Source organism: Gobio gobio (genome assembly GCF_949357685.1).
Source record: "Gobio gobio genome assembly, chromosome: 25".
NCBI classification, from domain to species: domain Eukaryota; kingdom Metazoa; phylum Chordata; class Actinopteri; order Cypriniformes; family Gobionidae; genus Gobio; species Gobio gobio.
This window is the reverse complement of record NC_137121.1, coordinates 7,362,996-7,383,868: the sequence shown is the minus strand read 5'-3', so window position 1 is coordinate 7,383,868 and position 20,873 is coordinate 7,362,996. Positions and strand designations below refer to the sequence as shown.

Here is a 20,873-nt window from a genome sequence, read left to right as displayed (position 1 = left end):
TTTCAGCTCCAGACTACAGATGGACTGGTTCACCTTCTTACACAGATTTGTCGCTCTCTTTCTCTCTGTGAGTGTAATTTGCTTCATTATCAAATCCTTTAGTCAGATCAAGTGAATCAGCACAGCAAATTGAAATATCAAATGACCCACAAATGATCGAGAGAGAGAGAGATGGAGCTTCGACTCAGGCAGAAAGATTTTTTAGTGCTCATATCATACATTTATTTATTAGTTTTACCCCTGAGGTCTACTTATAACTTTTCTTTTTTCTTTCCTTTATTTTTTATTTGGCTGAAACGTAACAGTTTATTATGACCATTTTTGTGTGTAATCGTAAGGATTTAGCCATAGCACTTAAGCATTGAAGCAAATTGGGCCAATTTAAAAGCCAAAATGTGAAGTTTATAAAAGCTCTTAGATTAATTATCCTGCTCAAATTTGTGTAGTATTTGAACTGTAAAGTTGAAGGTTTATGGCATAAGATGTAAAATCATAAACGGTTAGTCAATGATTTTTTCTAATGTAAACAGACACATTCAGATATACACCGACCAGGCATAACTTTATGACCAGGTGAAGTGAATGACACAGATGATCTCTTCATCACCTGTTAGTGGGTGGGATATATTAGGCAGCAAGTGAACATTTTGTGCTCAAAGTTGATGTGTTAGAAGCAGGAAAAATAGACACCACAGCTCACCTTCAGAGGTCTAGTAGAGTCCATGCCTCGACGGGATTATAATGCACACAGCACATAAGATGATGATAGAATGAATAACAGTACTATACGACACCTGCTGACGCTCTTATTTCTATGACACTAATTCAGTTACATGACATAAAACGTGACTGAATGCAGCGACACACACATGATCATCGTGTCAGAGTTCAAAACGTCCTCGGCCGCTGTCAGAGCTCCTCAACGGGAACATCTACACACACTTCACATCCACTCACCTCTCACGCAGGAGTGCGGCGGAAGCCGTCGGGTCAGAGTCCAGTGACAAACTGCCTTCATGAAGCTGTAACATGTCACCACGGTTTAGTGTCGCCCGCTCGCTGCCTACCCACAATCCCCAGCGGCCACAACACTGACGCCGCTCACATACTGTGTAGATCTTTAGTGACGTCCACGATGGTTATAATAGTATTTAATAATCATATTTTGATTAGGGCTGCACGGTAACGGTTAAATGTGTACAAAATTATAATCACGATTCGAATTTTCTTTTATTGAACAAATCAACAGAGCGTCAATTCACGTGCTTTATTTGACCTCATCTAGTTTCCTGATGGGTTATATTTATCATATAAATTAATAAACACATTTTTACATTATAATAACTAAACTTAACCAGTGAAAGTCCTATTATTAACTCCAACAATTCAAAATTATGAACAATTTTCTATTAAAACACAACCAAAATGAATGTGTATTGTGTCATAGGGCGTGCATTTATTCAGCATTTATAGTCGAGATTCATGTTTGGATTTATTACAGTTCATCACTGAGACTTGCTCGCAGATTTATGCCAGGTTCAGACTACACTAAATCAGCGTGATATGTAGGGTGTTGTTGTGATTCGTAAATGGGCATCAGGAAGCAAGAATCGGTCGCTGGCGTCATGACAGAAAGACTAGCATGTTTAATTTATTCCATCCCTCGAAGATGGGTTTTGTCACATCTGTGAATTTGACCAATAGGAGCACAGAAGCTATTCTGTCCACAGCTATCAAACATGCCGAAACGAAAGAGAGACGATGGTATTGGTGCTGCTAGGTGGGATTATGCAATAGAGGAAAGGTTTGTGGTGCTATGGCAAACATACTCCTTCCTTTATGATGTTTCCTCGAGAGACTATCATGACTGAGGGAAAAAAAGATACATTTTGGTGAACAAGTGGGGTAAGATGAGCCATGTTTTACTCATGTGGTCCTCAAGATAAGAGACAATTAGGCAGAAAGTATCTAGAGTAATGTCCTATCATTTTAAAGGATCAGAATGCATCTATTACAACGTCTTCTAAAAATGTGGTTTCTAATAAAAATGGTGGCTAAATTTACCCCGGGTTAGGGGTATGTTGATCCGAATCAGTGGGTAAGTTGCACCATCTTGGTGTAAACTGACCATCTAACTGAATCTCAATCAAACCCATGTGAAATTTTAAAGATAATTTCCCTCAGGATCTAAAAATATGGTTTCTAATAAAAAATGTGGCTCAAATTACCCCGGGTTAGGGGTATGTTGATCCGAATCAGTGGGTAAGTTGCACCATCTTGGTGTAAACTGACCATCTAACTGAATCTCAATCAAACCCATGTGAAATTTTAAAGATAATTTCCCTCGGGTTCTAAAAATAGGGTTTCTTATAAAAAAAGGTGGCTCAATTTACCCCAGATTAGGGGTAAATTGATCCGAATCAGTGGGTAAATTGCACCATCTTGGTATAAACTGACCATCTAACTGAATCTCAATCAAACCCATGTGAAATTTTAAAGATAATTTCCCTCAGGTTCTAAAAATAGGGTTTCTTATAAAAAAGGTGGCTCAATTTACCCCGGATTAGGGGTAAATTGATCCGAATCAGTGGGTAAATTGCACCATCTTGGTGTAAACTGACCATCTAACTGAATCTCAATCAAACCCATGTGAAATTTTAAAGATAATTTCCCTCGGGTTCTAAAAATAGGGTTTCTTATAAAAAAAGGTGGCTCAATTTACCCCGGATTAGGGGTAAATTGATCCGAATCAGTGGGTAAGTTGCACCATCTGGGTGTAAACTGACCCTTAAATGAAATTACTTACATGTGTGTCAGTGTTTTCAGGTCATCAAGCTTAAAGAGATGAATAAAACACTGGGTAGAACGTATCAATTTAAGCAAAAAGTTCTAATTGGGGGATTAAACTCTTGACATTTGGCAACCAAACGTTCTCAGGATAAATAACCAGTGGGAAAACATCTCAGACAGTTAGGCTTAATTAATCGAGCATGATCATGATTAAAATAGGATTACTTTTGGTGTATGAAAACTCTGAAGTTCCTCCCTAATCTGATAATAAGACATTCTGAAGCTAAACTGCGATGTCGACTCATTTACACTCCAGCATCAGCTATTTCAGGCTGGTCCAGTCACGGTGAGGTAATGAGGAGGAAGTGTATTATTCCTAAAGAGCACAAAAGCAGTATGAAGCTGTTATCAGGAGCTGTAATGCAGCGCTCAGCTCCAACTATACTGCCAGTAAATCATTACGAGTCAATCAGGGAACTAATAGATGTTTGTGTGTGTGTGTGTGTGTGTGTGACTCTAATGCACTTGAGCTCTAATCATCATCTCATACCTCTGATAAGACTAATACACTCAGGATCTCACACAGAGCCACAAACACACACACACACACACACACACACGCACACGCACACGCACACGCACACGCACACGCACACGCACACTACACACACACACACACACACACACACACACACACACACACACACACACACACACACACACACACACACACACACACACACACACACACACACACACACACACACACACTACCCCATCACACACACACACACACACACACACACACACTGTTTAGTTGGTTTTTAAAGCTATTTTAAATATGAGGACATGTGAAATATCCTCATATTTCATGTTTACGTCGTAATACCAGTGTAATACCTGTGTCATTATACAAATTTGTGTCCTCATAAATCACAAACACACACACACACACACACACACACACACACACACACACACACACACACACACACACACACCCACACACACAGTGAGAACATTATGCTGCTCAGAGATGGATGTTCTCACTCATGTTTCATTCAGTGTGTAACGTCAATTTCTGCAAGAAGTCAAATGAAAGTTTATTTAAAGCTCTACATGACTCATTTGATATTAGGAGATTTTGCTGAGAACCTTTTTATTCTGAGCACAGTTTGAGACACACGTGAGATTGCTGGGACACATTAGCAGTGTTTCAGTTCATCGGGTGAGTCTCATGAAAGGGTCACATTTTATGTCAAAATCAAAAGAAAAATGATAAGAAATTACATTTTTCATAAAGAAAATGAAGCCTATTTTAGGACCATTCATGCTTTGCCATTGTTACATTATTCATGATAATGAAATTCATTTCCTTCCCCAAATTATTTTTACTTGATTATTTCGAGCGATTCATTTTTGAGCTTTTTTGCATTTCTAATTTTCCTAATTGGTGATTTTTTTTTTTAACCAGCAAAATCTAAAGCATAATTTTCCATAATTTTAAATTATTTATTTTTGTATTATTATTATTACTACTACTACTACTACTACTAATAATAATAATATAAAAGAGATATATATTTATATATATTAAAATACAATTATTTAATTAATCATTAAATTATTATTGTTTTATATTTTTATTATTATAATTATTCATAGAATAATAATATATAAAAATAAATATTCATAATAATAATAATATTTAAATCATTTACTTTAAATGACTTAAATGATATGTAATTATTACATTCAGTTATTATTATTTTATTACCACTACTGTTAATAATAAAATAAAACAATAAATATTATTGTTTGATATTTTTATTATTAGAATAATAATAATAATAATATAAAACAATAAATATTCATAAAAAATACTATTTAAATAATTGACCTAAAATTACTTAAATTATATATAAGTATTAAATACAATTATTTAATTAATAATTAAATTATTTTTGTTTTATATTTTTATTATTAGAATTATTCATAGAATAATAATAATATAATAAATAGATATTCTTAAAATAATAATAATAATAATATTATTTAAATAACTGACTTAAAATTACTTAAATGATACGTAATTATTAAATTAAGTCATTATTATTTTATTACTACCACTACTATTAATAATACAATAAACAATAAATATTATTGTTTTATATTATTATAATAATTATTCTAAAATAATAATAATAATATAAAACAATAATATTTATTAATTTATAGTAATATGAATTTGGAGAAAATATATATTATATAAAATGACATTGAAAATATCTTTAATATCTCAAATATTCTTCTGATTTTGAGGTGAAATATGAGCGGGGTATATTTGTGAGATTCGTCCTATAGTTGTCCAGAAGAAGCAATTGTGATATTAAAAAGATCTTGTTTGAGGTGTTTATTTCCCGTGGGCTTTCCTATTATGCTTTTACACTGTGAAGTTTGGCAGTTCTTGGAATAAGCTGTGAGATGTTGGTTATTTCTGGTCTTTAGAGGCTGGAGAGAGCGAGTTATGGGCTGTTTTATACGGGCCGTCTGTGATTGGTGCAGATTCACGGTCTGTGAGGTTTCTGTGATATTACAGCGAGACTTCTTCCCAATACATCACTGATGAGAATCACATAAAGCGGCCAAACGGACAGGCGGTGGTCCTCTGAGATGAGCGTTATCTTCAGACGGAAAACAATAACCAAACTTCTCCTTATCGCCCTCCGTCTGTCTCGTTCTGCTAACTGCACACTATTTAGATGAACAAATACTGGGCTTGGGTTGTGTGTGTCCTTCACCGGGGACCGCTTCTCTCGTTTAGATTTCATCACCCGTATTCCTCTCCTGCCTGGAGGCGCAGACGTACCTTCATCCTCCCGTTCCTCTATTCATCTCCCCGGGGTCAGCCGACACACACTCTGATAAAAGACTCAGATAATACTGTGTGTGTGTGTACTGGTAAACCCTACATTATGGAGACCAAATGTCCCCACAAAGATGACAATATCTGAAACCCTTGTCCTTGAGGGGACATTTTTGGTCCCCATGAGGAAACAGCTTATAAATCATACAGAATGAGTTTTTGATCATGTAAAAATGCCTGTAGTGTGTGTGTGATGGGTGGGTTTAGGCCGGAGGGTTAGTGTAGGGGGAGAGAATAGACAGTTTGTACAGTATAAAAATCACTACATCTATGGAGAGTCCCCACAAAGATAGCAAACCAGACATGGATGGGTTTGTGTGTGTGTGTGTGTGAGAGAGAGAGAGAGAGAGAGAGAGACACAAACACAATCCACCTCTCATGTCTTTCTCAGATAAAGGTGAAGGTTGTTTTTTGATGAAGACCAAGGCCACAGGTTTATAGCCTGACGCCAAACCACACGAAAACTGAATTTGTTCATGAAAAATGTTACTGTAACTCAACTGTCACCATGCCATGCATTCAATAACCGGGGACACACAATCATTATGATAAAAATAAATAAATAAAATAAAAATAAAAAATATATATATATATATATATTTTTTTATAGATGAATACATTTATAATAAATAATTTGTAAATAAATAATAAATAAAACAAATAAATAATTATATTTTTTAAATGTATCTTATTTATTTTTCAGTTTTAAAATTTAGTTGTATTACTTTAATTTATATTTCATTTTTATATATATATATATATATATACACTCACCTAAAGGATTATTAGGAACACATACTAATACTGTGTTTGACCCCCTTTCGCCTTCAGAACTGCCTTAATTCTACGTGGCATTGATTCCACAAGGTGCTGAAAGCATTCTTTAGAAATGTTGGCCCATATTGATAGGATAGCATCTTGCAGTTGATGGAGATTTGTGGGATGCACATCCAGGGCACGAAGCTCCCGTTCCACCACATCCCAAAGATGCTCTATTGGGTTGAGATCTGGTGACTGTGGCGGCCATTTTAGTTCAGTGAACTCATTGTCATGTTCAAGAAACCAATTTGAAATGATTGGAGCTTTGTGACATGGTGCATTATCCTGCTGGAAGTAGCCATCAGAGGATGGGGACATGGTGGTCATAAAGGGATGGACATGGTCAGAAACAATGCTCAGGTAGGCCGTGGCATTTAAACGATGCCCAATTGGCACTAAGGGGCCTAAAGTGTGCCAAGAAAACATCCCCCACACCATTACACCACCACCACCAGCCTGCACAGTGGTAACAAGGCATGATGGATCCATGTTCTCATTCTGTTTACGCCAAATTCTGACTCTACCATCTGAATGTCTCAACAGAAATCGAGACTCATCAGACCAGGCAACATTTTTCCAGTCTTCAACTGTCCAATTTTGGTGAGCTCATGCAAATTGTAGCCTCTTTTTCCTATTTGTAGTGGAGATGAGTGGTGCCCGGTGGGGTCTTCTGCTGTTGTAGCCCATCCGCCTCAAGGTTGTGTGTGTTGTGGCTTCACAAATGTTTTGCTGCAAACCTCGGTTGTAACGAGTGGTTATTTCAGTCAAAGTTGCTCTTCTATCAGCTTGAATCAGTCGGCCCATTCTCCTCTGACCTCTAGCATCAACAAGGCATTTTCACCCACAGGACTGCCGCATACTGGATGTTTTTCCCTTTTCACACCTTTCTTTGTAAACCCTAGAAATGGTTGTGCGTGAAAATCCCAGTAACTGAGCAGATTGTGAAATACTCAGACCGGCCCGTCTGGCACCAACAACCATGCCACGCTCAAAATTGCTTAAATCCTCTTTCTTTCCCATTCTGACATTCAGTTTGGAGTTCAGGAGATTGTCTTGACCAGGACCACACCCCTAAATGCATTGAAGCAACTGCCATGTGATTGGTTGATTAGATAATTGCATTAATGAGAAATTGAACAGGTGTTCCTAATAATCCTTTAGGTGAGTGTATATATATATTAGTACTGTCAAATCGATTAATTGCATCTAACAAAAGTTTTTCTGTTTACATTATAAATGTGTGTATAATAATAAATTGCGATTAATCAATTTGACAGCACTAATATATATATATATATATATATATATATATATATATATATATATATATATATATATATATATATATATATATATATATATATATATATATATATATATATATATATATAGAATATTTATATTTTTTATGTTATATATTATAATATTATATATATTTTTAAAAATTTTAATGAAATCAAGTCAATTCTTAAATGAATATTTGATTAAAAAACAATTTTGTACTCAATTTCATAAAAAAAAAATTGTAACTAATGTCATAAACACACATTTTAATTTTTGACATTTAACATTTTAACACATTTCTGGGGCATTTTCCCCCTTCAAATACGCCTTCATTATGGACTTTGTTTAAAAAATTTGTTTATGTGCATATTTCGTTTTATTTGTGAATCAGTTTTCTATTTGTAAATGCAATGTGAAATTCAAAATTCAATGACTAACCCCATAAATCATTAGCCTGGCTCCGCCCTCCTACGTACTTCAGCTTAATATGGGGGCAGTTGTGGCCTCATGCTTAGAGAGTCGGACTTGTAAATGGAAGGTTGCGGGTTCGAGTCTCAGGTATATTTATATTTATGCATTTGGCAGACGCTTTTATCCAAAGCGACTTACAGTGCCCTTATTACAGGGACAATCCCCCTGGAGCAACATGGTGGCTTGCTCAAGGACACGAACTAGCAACCTTCTGCATATCAGTTCCATGGTTTAACCCACTGGACCACCATCTCATCTCATCGCATATCATCTAAGGTGCGGCAGGAATTGTCGGTGGGAACTTCTGGGAATCTTCTGAAACCTAAAATGACAAATGGGACACCCTGCGGTCTCGTGGACTTAACGGACACACACACACAGCGGCCATTTTAAGTCCACAAGACTGAAAGTGCACATGAAGTGTGCCATTTGGGACAGGGCCATCGTCTGGGATTGCGGTGTATTCTCTGGTTTTCTGCGGTCAAATTTTAACCGGTCCAATCAGCGAACAGAGGGAGTGGCTGAGAACGATGACGCTGATGTCGTGCGCTAGTGTGAGATGACACACGTCACGACCAGACGTTAGCGATTGGTTATGGCAGATCCAGAGCGGCTCTGGGCAGATCCAATAGTTTTAAACTTCAACAGAGTTCCCGCCTTCAAGGAAGTGAACGCATGTCAATGGAGAGCGGCCAGACTCTCTGTACAAATGAAATGGACCAGGCTAATAAACCTACAGCTCTCACTGAAAATGATCTGCTCAAGTTCCTTAATCTGCAAGAATGCTCAATGCTTCATAGAGTCACGTCTGCCGCTCTCTGATCCCAGACCTGCTCTTGTGGGTACATGTGATCACAGGTTGTTTTGTGGAGTGTTTGTTTATCTGCTCTGGCCCTAATCAGCTGTTTCAGCAGGGAACTGTCTGTGTGTCTCTGGGCGCCCAGCGGTGCTCATATCTGTTGAGTTTACTCAGCGGGCAGCAGGCACTCACTCCTGTCAGCAGTCCAGCGTGTGCCGCTTCAAGAGTCTGGGAGTCTCTGCTGTCTGGGAAACATGTTGCTCGTTTGTCAGATCACACCATTTGTTTGGAATGGCAGTCAGTGGAGAAAGGTACTTGTTGTGTCCTCCAGAAAGGGTTTTTAAGCTAAACCTATCTCACCAAACCTATATTTATATATAATAAATTATATAGTGTAACTATTTAATAAAATATAATACAATAATAATAACAATAACAATACATACCATGCAATCATGTTGTTGTAGGACTCAAGCATAACATTATGACCGAGCATAACCGAATATTGTGCTGGTTCCCCTTTTGCTGCCAAAACAGCCCTGACCCGTCGAGGCATGGACTCCACCAGACCCCTGAAGGTTTGCTGTGGTATCTGGCACCAAGATGTTAGCAGCAGATCCTTTAAGTCCTGTAAGTTGCGAGGTGGGGCCTCCATGGATCGGACTGGTTTGTTCAGCACATCCCACAGATGCTCGATTGGATTGAGATTTGGGGAATTTGGAGGGCAGGTCAACGCCTCAAACTCGTTGTTGTGCTCCTCAAACCATTCCTGAAGCATTTTTGCTTTGTGTCAGGAGCATTATCTGCTGAAAGAGCCACAGCCAGCAGGGAATACCGTCTCCATGAAAGGGTGAACATGGTCTCATCCATGCTTAGGGAGGTGGGATGTGTCAAAGTAACATCCACATGGATGGAGGACCCAAGGTTTCCCAGCAGAACATTGCCCAGTCCTTCAAGAAAAACACAGCTTTTTTTTGTGATTGTTGCGGGCAAAAATCCTTGATTATGCGGCATGTTTTCTTAAAAAATGCGATGAAAAAAATGCGGGATATTTATACAATTTTATGCGAAAAAATTGCGGGAACTTGCAAAAACTGCGGTTTGATGAAAAAGTGAAAAAAAGCACTACATCACAGAAAGTGCTGGGAATATTTAAGTTTCATCGATCTTGTTTCCATCTTGTTTTATTGAAGACCTTAATAAACACATGGCTCAAATTCACAAAACATTGAGTCAAACAAGTTCTATCGCTTTTCAAAAGGAATATGCCACACGACGAGAATAGTTTTTGTGCTAAAACCTAAATAACGACTTATATAATGATGACCGATTTCAAAAAACAGCATCATGAAGATTCGAAGCGTTATGAATCAGCGAGTCGATTCATGATTCGGATCGCGTATCAAACTGCTGAAATACGTCTTTGGCGATCCAAACCGCTGAATCGACTCACTGATTCATAACGCTTCAAAGCTTCATGATCAGTGTTTTGAAATCGGTCAACACACCGGGAAACTACTTTGCGCGGTCTTTTGCTGTTATTTTTGTTGGCAAATGGGAATTTACGTGCTTCATGGTTTCACCAATATCTATGGTTTCACCACGGGGTTTGCAGCTTTTCGATGACGTTCACGTCGGGTAATTACGTCACTTCAAAACGTTCCCATGGCAATAGGGGGAAATGTGTGTGAAGTAAACAAACATTTTTCAACTTTCTGCTAATATATATGACCTTTCTGCAACGAAAATGCGGCGTATTTGAAAAAATGCGGCCCCCGCATAAATATGCGGACTTTGGCTGATTATGCATTAAAGCTACACTGTGTGATATTTTCCCCCATCTAGCAGTTAAAAGGTATATGACCATCCAGTGAATATTAGTTTCTCTTCCTTTCAATTCCGATTTCGTTGTAACTCCTACGGTGGCCGATTTAGTCCAAGATTAACATGGCTTCCAGTTCGACCTCGTCCACATTCGACACGGTGCCATCGAGTGTTAAAACGCGAAAGGCGAAGCTTGAATTTACGGGTATGTCCCTCTTTGGCTAATATACTTTCAAGATGGAGGGGCAACATGGCGACCCGCATTCGAACCCCTCACCCGTATGTATTTTCAATGGCATATTATAAACTTACGAAAAAAATTTTTTACTTGAAAGAAGTAAATATACATTAATGAGCACGTATATTTTTGGAGACGCTCTGACCCAGTCGTCTAGCCATCACAATTTGGCCGTTGTCAAACTCACTCAAATCCTTACGCTTGCCCATTTTTCCTGCTTCTAACACATCAACTTTGAGGACAAAATGTTCACTTGCTGCCTAATATATCCGTGATGAAGAGATGATCAGCGTTATTCACCTGGTCATAATGTTATGCCCGATCGGTGTATATATCGTCAATGTCAACAACAATATTAATAATATTTTATATAATTATATAACAATTTATAATAACATTTGTGTAAATGATATTAATAATAAAATATATCAAATTATATTTATAGTTATCTGCCTTAACTCAGCTGGCGTTTCATAATAGTGTTTCGTACTATTTGTATGTGTGAGAGTGTCTGTAAGAAAGAGATAGAGAAGACACAATCCATTCCCAGAACAACTTCTTCAATGTCTGATGTTAACTGCGACGAGGGAAACAATGGGAGAGAGATAAAGCGAAATACAAAAGTGGATGTCTGAAAGTAGATAAAATACACAAGTGAGGTTTATTTTAAAGATAGCTCAAGAAAAAGAACATGTCTGTATGGTTTAAAACAATAGATGTAGATGTTGTGATTGTTTGTGGTTAGGGGAACATGCTCAGTTAATGTAGTGATGTACAGCTGTGAATCCTCACACCTGTGAGAACATGTACGCTAAAAATCACCTCTAGAAAAATATTTTCTATTATTAGGACTATCTATGACAGAATGGCATTGTTGATGTGGAACAGAAGCTCTTTTTGATGGTTTGGGTTTGCTTTTCATTTCACAAGGTTGTGCTGGAACAGCAGATCAAAGAGCCTGTGTACTATATGGACACACACACACACACACACACACACACACACACACAGTGCATGAGTGCATCACGCTTTGTCCCTTCAGTTCACAGGGGAGATCAATCTTAAACGTTTATCACTCTTTACTCCCGTCCCTCCCTCCCCTCGACTATCCATCCATCCCTCCGTCTCCTCCCTACACCTCCATCAGCAGATGTGTCCATTCATCATATTTTGTCAGGTTCATTCCCGTCTGTCTCTCTCTCTGTGTTCTGTCTGTCTCTCTGTGTGTCTCACGTCTGCAGTACCGCTCTGAATTGATCTACTGAGTGCATGTTATGCTCAGTCTACGCTATGGTTTCCTTTGTTGCCATGTACGCTACCGCAGAAGCTTCTAAGCTAGCGAGCTCGATTTCATGTGTCATTGTCTTCTGAAACACAATCCATAGTCTATGTAAGCATGTGATTCAAGAGGAGAGCAAAACCCTGTTTACGCACTTTTGGTATTAAAGGGATGGTTCATGTCATGTCAGATCTGTCATCATTTACTCGCCCTCATGTCGGTCTAAACCCGTAAGACTTTCGTTCATCTTCAGAACACAAATTAAGATCTTTTTGATGAAATCTGAGAGATTTCTGTCCCTCCATTGACAGCCACGCAACTACCACTGTGACGCTTCAAAAAGTTCATAAAGAGATCGTAAAACTTATCCATATGAATTGAGCCGTTTAGTCCAAATATTCGGAAGAGATTTGATCGCTTTATATGATGAACAAATTACATTTAGGCTTTTATTCACATATAAACATTCATCAATTCACACATCAGCTGTGGTAAACCGAAGCGATATGTGCGATAACCAATGAGGTTCATTCTCGTGTTACGCAGCACGTTTGAGCTTCCTCAAGAACCAATGAGGTTCATTCTCGTGTTACGCAGCACATTTGAGCTTCAGCGAGAACCAATGAGGTTCATTCTAGTGTTACACAGCACGTTTGAGCTTCAGCAAGAACCAATGAGGTTCATTCTCGTGTTACGCAGCACATTTGAGCTTCAGCGAGAACCAATGAGGTTCATTCTCGTGTTACACAGCACGTTTGAGCTTCAGCAAGAACCAATGAGGTTCATTCTCGTGTTACGCAGCACGTTTGAGCTTCCTCAAGAACCAATGAGGTTCATTCTTGTGTTACGCAACACGTTTGAGCTTCAGCAAGAACCAATGAGGTTCATTCTTGTGTTACGCAGCACGTTTGAGCTTCCTCAAGAACCAATGAGGTTCATTCTCGTGTTACGCAGCACATTTGAGCTTCAGCGAGAACCAATGAGGTTCATTCTCGTGTTACGCAGCACGTTTGAGCTTCAGCAAGAACCAATGAGGTTCATTCTCGTGTTACGCAGCACGTTTGAGCTTCCTCAAGAACCAATGAGGTTCATTCTTGTGTTACGCAGCACGTTTGAGCTTCCTCAAGAACCAATGAGGTTCATTCTCGTGTTACGCAGCACGTTTGAGCTTCAGCAAGAACCAATGAGGTTCATTCTCGTGTTACGCAGCACATTTGAGCTTCAGCAAGAACCAACCAATGAGGTTCATTCTCGTGTTACGCAGCATGTTTGATAGCCTGGATGCCAGCCGAACTTAGCCCCGCCCACAACATTTTTACTCGGGCAGTTCGGTCTGGACTTTCTCCGTAGAGAAGTAATTATGCCCGAACAGAAACTGTTCGGACCAATGAAATTGTCAGGGCGGGCTTTAGACGATGATGGACAGATGATCAACAGTAACGTAATCATCCACGTCATCAAAGAGCGCTTGGGTTCAATTTGTTCTAATCCTAAACGGAGAACTTGTTCGTATATGCATTCACCTTTACTATTTCTCTCAGAAATGATGATCGTGTTGGTAAGTACTCTGTGTATCCTTAAATTCTTTTTTTTACAACACCGGCAAAGATCGTTTACACTCTTTTTCAATCTTTTTCTTCTAACGTAACTTATTCCAGCGTGCGTGCAGGTACAGGGTTGCCAAGTTTTTACAACAAAACCGCCCAATTGCTAACGTTCCTCAAAACTAGCCAAAAACAAGCCCAATAGCTTTCCTGGGGTGTTCTCCGGGAAAAAAAAGGCATTTGGGGGGTAAAATATGTGTTATTTTGGCAGGGCTGGCAGGTAAAAATCGCATTCCTGGGTCTGTATATCACATAATTAGGGTCGCTTCAACCCGCGGACATGGCAACACAGTGCAGTTGAGTTCTGTTGACATTTGACAACTAACATTGTGCGTCGCTCCGTTGCTCTGATTGGTTGTAGGTCTATCCAATTGAGGTCTTTCCTGGTTCGGTTGAAACACGCCCCATAATCACAGCCCAACGGAGCAGATCAGACTCATTTTCTGACTAGAATTGAGTATGACGACGTCAGGCTACACGTTTGAGTCTCCTCAAGAGCCAATGAGGTTCATTCTTGTGTTACGCAGCACGTTTGAGCTTCAGCAAGAACCAATGAGGTTCATTCTTGTGTTACGCAACACGTTTGAGCTTCAGCAAGAACCAATGAGGTTCATTCTTGTGTTACGCAACACGTTTGAGCTTCAGCAAGAACCAATGAGGTTATGTTCGCTGATCAATGTTTATATGTGACCAGTCACGGAAAGTAGGGACACAAGTCGGTTCTGGGGCATTTTGAATTATTCACAGATTCTGAAAGTGTAGTCTCCAAGCTTTCCAACGATGTGCAACACATGGAAATCTGATCATATTTGGAGAAGTTGTGGCCATTTGAAAGTAGGCACTCAAAAAACCTTAATAGGGAAAAAACAACCTCTAAAGATTTTGCAGTTCTCACCTGTTCTTCATTTACATCTCATTTAGATAAGCCACACCCCCTGTAAAGCTGGATGGTTGCATAGCAACGACAGACCCAACGGGATGCATTGTGTAGCATTAGGACTTTTTGAACAGGATTCTGTGATAACCGTGATCATTTTGGTCACTATAACCATGAAATGAAATTTTCATGCCATTTCATCTCTAGTTATGATCAACTATGATCAACTAAAATCAACTATAATTATGTGTTTTTATAGTATAATATGCAAAGTACAATTTTTTAATAAGAAAAAAATATAGAATTCTATTTTTTTATATGTATTCTATATTTTTCAATATTTTGTTCTTTTCTCTGACATTTAAGGGTAACATAGGCCTACAAAGACTCTTTTAGGTCTAAAACAGTTTGGATAGTTGTTAATACAGCGTATTGAACTGAAGAATATTCGGTACATCCTATACTGTATTCTAAAATGATCTGATATTAACTTTTGCATGGATTTTATTGAAAAGAGCTTAGGCTCATGTAACCAGTCTGTTTTTGCAATATTTCACGGTGTGTCTGTGAAACGCTGATGTACCGTATAGTTTTATGTGCGCGTGAACATCATGGCAACGTACAACACAAAGTACCTCACGCGGGAAACGCTTAACGTAACGCGTAAACAACAAAGTAACAAACGTAAATCAAGCATAGTCCACAAAGTGTTGCCGAAATAACACATTATCGGGGCGGAGAAAGACTAATATGGAATTTCTTCCTGAAAACTTCTTGCACAAAATAAATTCGAGCACTTTCAAGGACCTGTATTTAGTTTATTTTCAGTCATGTCTTTGTACACAGCCCTCTCTTTCTGCACAAGGGAAAGATGATCATGTTGTTTCTTTACTGCTTCAGACTTTCTATCATCTGGAAGGTTTGCACTTCGTATCAGCTGCTCATTATTGCTTTAGCACTGCTCTGTGCGCGGCCAGCCACCAGGGTTGCCAGGTTTTCACAACAAAACCAACACAATTGCTACTCAAAACTAGCCCAAAACAAGCCCAATCGCGTTTCAGGGGGCTTCTCCAGTAAAATTCGCATTTGGGGGGTAAAATATGTGTTTTTTGGGCATGGTTGCCTACTAAAATTTGCATTCCCGGGGCTAAATACCACATAATTGGGGTCGCTTCAACCCGCGGACTTGAAAAACAGCCCGCGGCAACAGTGTTGAAGTAGCCCAACTGCGGACTTGGCAACACTGAGCCATGCTTCCCTTGGAGGGCGGGGGCAATAACAAAAGAAACACGCCTCTGCTGCATGCTAGAATCTCCGAAAAACAAGCCGACTTCAACCTCAAAGTGTATGCTTTTAAATATACCAATACTGCTATCTCAAATACGGAGAGGCTTCTTCGTGATCTCAACTAAAAGATTCTGTAAAAAAGCGGGGGAAAAAAACGCTTTTCTCATTTTGCTCGAAACTTGTGCTGCCGACTTGTGTCCCTACTTTCCGTGAGTGGTCTCATATGTGAATAAAAGCCTACATTCAATCTGTTCATTATATAAAGCGATCATGTACTCTTACGTCTCTTACTCTTGACTAAACCGCTCAATTCACATGGATTAGTTTAACAATCTCTTTATACATTTTTGAAGCGTCACAGTGGTAGTTGCGTAGCTGTCAATGGAGGGACAGAAATCAAAAAGTTTTCATCAAAAAGATCTTCACTTGTGTTCCAAAGATGAACGAAAGTCTTACAGGTTTGGAACAACGTGTGGGTGAGTAAATAATAATAGAATTTTCATTTTTGGGTGAACTATCCCTTTAAGATGCGATTTGGTCGATCGGATCGCAAGCAGACGTTTACACCAGCGTGCTTCCCATTGCTGCCAAAGTTAGCTTTCTATTGCAAGCCTCTCCGAAGTGGCCTACCCTACCTTTAATCTAGGGCTATTGACTAGTTAGGCTGCATGACTCTATGTAGATATTGTAATAGTGATTTAATTTGACAGCAGGGACAAACAATGTGAAGCTTAGGGTAAACACTATTGTTACCTGGCTGTCAGCAGTGAATGCTGCTCCACTGGCTGTGAGGAGGGATGGAGAAGAGTGGGAGGGACAGCGGATTGTGCGTTCCCGCAGAATTAGATCTTAATGCAGTTTTCAGGGACAGTATGACTTGGAAAAGGACACCAAAATGGCAGGTGTTCGAGCACCAATTGGAGTCTATCTGTACAGTATGTTTTTGGGCTCAACTTCTCTCCCAGTTTATGTCTGAAGAATAACTTTAGTGGCATATCTCTCCCTCTTTCCCTCCCCAAATGCCTCCCTTTCTGATTTTGTTCTCCAGTCACATTTGTTCCCATCATGAAAACCATCGATCCTTCTTTAGGACTTCAGAGACATCATAAACTCTCGTCAGTGTAAATGTCAGACTGTTCCCCCTCCACTCAGATATTAACAGTGTGTGTGTGTGTGTGTGTGTGTGTTTCACAGGCTCCTTCTCTTTGAGCGTGCTGCTGGTGTCGTTGGCGGTAACCGTGTGTGGCGTTTGGCTGGTGGCTCTCTGCGGCGTCTGTAAATGGTGTCAACGCAAGCTGGTGAGTTACACACAACATTTTAAGATGATCCTGAACATGCATTTTGTTTGTACAAGGGGGCGGCACTGTAGTAATGCACTGACCAAACGTTTGGATGTACATTTGTGTATTGTACATCCAATTGCATCCTATTACAGGACATTGAATATTTTACTGCTTAAAAGTTGTTATTTTATAGCCTTGGAGAGTTAAAGAGGACCTATTTATGTTTTTTTTTAGTGTGTAATGTTGCTGTTTGAGCATGAAAAAGGTCTGCAAAGTTACAAAGCACAAAGTCGCTTTAAAGGGAGTTATTCTCTATTTCAGTGTCACTGTTTCAGAACTCCCTGAAACGACTCTCCATTGACCCTTTTCACATTTCTGGGTTTCTCAGAAGCGCAAGTCGTCATAGTTGGGTAAACTTAAAGAGCGGTGAATGAGAGGGTACGTGTGGCGAGGTGGGCGAGTGAGAGACATGGGAGGAGCACGAGAGACTCTCGAGTCCTCTCATGAGGGAGCCCGGAGGCATATTAGGACGAGCGACACCAGTGAAGGACGAGAGAGGACCAGGCCTGGACTTTACGTTGTGTTTTACGTTTTATTATGTGTGTGCACGGCAGTCGTCCGTGAGGGGCTGCCGTTTTTACTTTCGTTTTGTTTATTTATTTGATTAACCCTAGCCTGGATGCCAGCCGAACTTAGCCCCGCCCACAACATTTAAACTCGGGCAGTTCGGTCTGGACTTGATCCGTAGAGAAGTAATTATGCCCGAACAGAAGCTGTTCGGACCAATGAAATTGTCAGGGCGGACTTTAGACGATGATGGACAGATGATAAGGCGCTTGGGTTGAATTTGTTCTATAAATAAAAATTCTATAAAAATAGTTTTATTACAAAATTATATTTTGTTGCCTGGGGTCTGTAGAGACCCCAAAGACCCTGAGTGTAATTCCCAAACGAAGACCGTACAAGGGTTAAATAAGTTGCCCCATGTATCATCACCTTAAAGGGATAGTTCACCCAAAAATGAAAATAAGCTCATAATTTACTGACCCTCAAGTCATCCTAGGTGTATATGACTTTCTTCTTTCAGACGAATAAAATCGGAGTTATATTACAAAAGTCCAGGCTAATCCAAGCATTAGAATTGGATTCATAGTCAAGTCCATAAAAAGTGCATCTATCCATCATATAACTGCTCCACGCGGCTCTGGGGTGTAAATAAAGGCCTTCTGAAGCGAATCGAAGCATTTGTGTAAGAAAAATATCCATATTTTAAACTTTATAAAGTAAACTTTTGGCCGACCGCCTTCCGTGGAAAAGTGTTGAATGTTGAAAGTGAAACTCAAGATGCGTCCGTGACGTCATGACGAGCGGACCTGGTCGCGTTAGTCTTTCCATCGGCAGGGGAACTTTCCACAATTTTTCCATAAATTGAACAGGGAAGGCGGTCAACCGAAAGTTTACTTTATAAAGTTTAAAATATGTATATTTTTCTTACACAAATGCGTCGATTCGCTTCAGAAGGCCTGACAGATGCAGTTTTTATGGACTTCAAAAACAGAGCAACTATTAATCAAATTCTAATGCTTGGATTAGCCTGGACTTTTGTAATATAACTCCAATTTTATTCGTCTGAAAGAAGAATGTCATATACACCTAGGATGACTTGAGGATGAGTAAATCATGGGCTAATTTTCATTTTTGGGGGAACCATCCCTTTAAGAGTATTGAGCTATGAAACGAGTGTCGATCGACGCTCAGATAATTTGGTCTTGTAAGAATTTGATGAGGGTTAATTTTGAGCTCTCTGACCTGAATTGCATGTACACTCACCTAAAGGATTATTAGGAACACCTGTTCAATTTCTCATTAATGCAATTATCTAATCAACCAATCACATGGCAGTTGCTTCAATGCATTTAGGGGTGTGGTCCTGGTCAAGACAAACTCCTGAACTCCAAACTGAATGTCAGAATGGGAAAGAAAGAGGATTTAAGCAATTTTGAGCGTGGCATGGTTGTTGGTGCCAGACGGGCCGGTCTGAGTATTTCACAATCTGCTCAGTTACTGGGATTTTCATGCACAACCATTTCTAGGGTTTACAAAGAATGGTGTGAAAAGGGAAAAACATCCAGTATGCGGCAGTCCTGTGGGCGAAAATGCCTTGTTGATGCTAGAGGTCAGAGGAGAATGGGCCGACTGATTCAAGCTGATAGAAGAGCAACTTTGACTGAAATAACCACTCGTTACAACCGAGGTTTGCAGCAAAGCATTTGTGAAGCCACAACACACACAACCTTGAGGCGGATGGGCTACAACAGCAGAAGACCCCACCGGGTACCACTCATCTCCACTACAAATAGGAAAAAGAGGCTACAATTTGCACGAGCTCACCAAAATTGGACAGTTGAAGACTGGAAAAATGTTGCCTGGTCTGATGAGTCTCGATTTCTGTTGAGACATTCAGATGGTAGAGTCAGAATTTGGCGTAAACAGAATGAGAACATGGATCCATCATGCCTTGTTACCACTGTGCAGGCTGGTGGAGGTGGTGTAATGGTGTGGGGGATGTTTTCTTGGCACACTTTAGGCCCCTTAGTGCCAATTGGGCATCGTTTAAATGCCACGGCCTACCTGAGCATTGTTTCTGACCATGTCCATCCCTTTATGACCACCATGTCCCCATCCTCTGATGGCTACTTCCAGCAGGATAATGCACCGTCACAAAGCTCCAATCATTTCAAATTGGTTTCTTGAACATGACAATGAGTTCACTGAACTAAAATGGCCCCCACAGTCACCAGATCTCAACCCAATAGAGCATCTTTGGGATGTGGTGGAACGGGAGCTTCGTGCCCTGGATGTGCATCCCACAAATCTCCATCAACTGCAAGATGCTCTCCTATCAATATGGGCCAACATTTCTAAAGAATGCTTTCAGCACCTTGTTGAATCAATGCCACGTAGAATTAAGGCAGTTCTGAAGGCGAAAGGGGGTCAAACACAGTATTAGTATGTGTTCCTAATAATCCTTTAGGTGAGTGTATGTTGGTAAATCTAAGCAGAGTTTGAGACACTGCTAAGCTCTCTCTCTTGTGAGATGTGAGATTACTGATAATTTTCCTCAGAAACATCTGAGAAGCAAGAGACCCCATTGCTTTCCGTTCGGTCTCATTGCTTTTCTAGGAGAAACGACACAGTTCATGAAATAATAAGGCAGTAAAGGCTGATTGATTAGGACGGTCACGTGGCTCATTAGACAGATGGAGTGGAACCGCAACACATGGCTCTTAAGTAACTCGTTTATTTGGCTCGCATTCAAAGCTAGTCAATCGATTCCCGATATGTGCCACACATGTATGAACCCCAGAGAGTGAGCCGGCTGTGTAAAGGCT

General features: G+C 39.6%; 1 protein-coding gene across 1 annotated transcript in view; it reads left to right on the top strand.

Moving 5' to 3' along the window:
* syt7a (synaptotagmin VIIa) overlaps positions 1–20,873 on the top strand; it is a gene marked incomplete at both ends in the record, with an annotated part of 211,327 nt that overhangs the window by 87,160 nt on the left and 103,294 nt on the right. Inside the window, one exon of the mRNA XM_079809469.1 lies at positions 17,393–17,496. Within this exon, the coding sequence (XP_079665595.1) occupies positions 17,393–17,496 (104 nt within the window). The remainder of the gene's footprint in view (positions 1–17,392; positions 17,497–20,873) is intronic.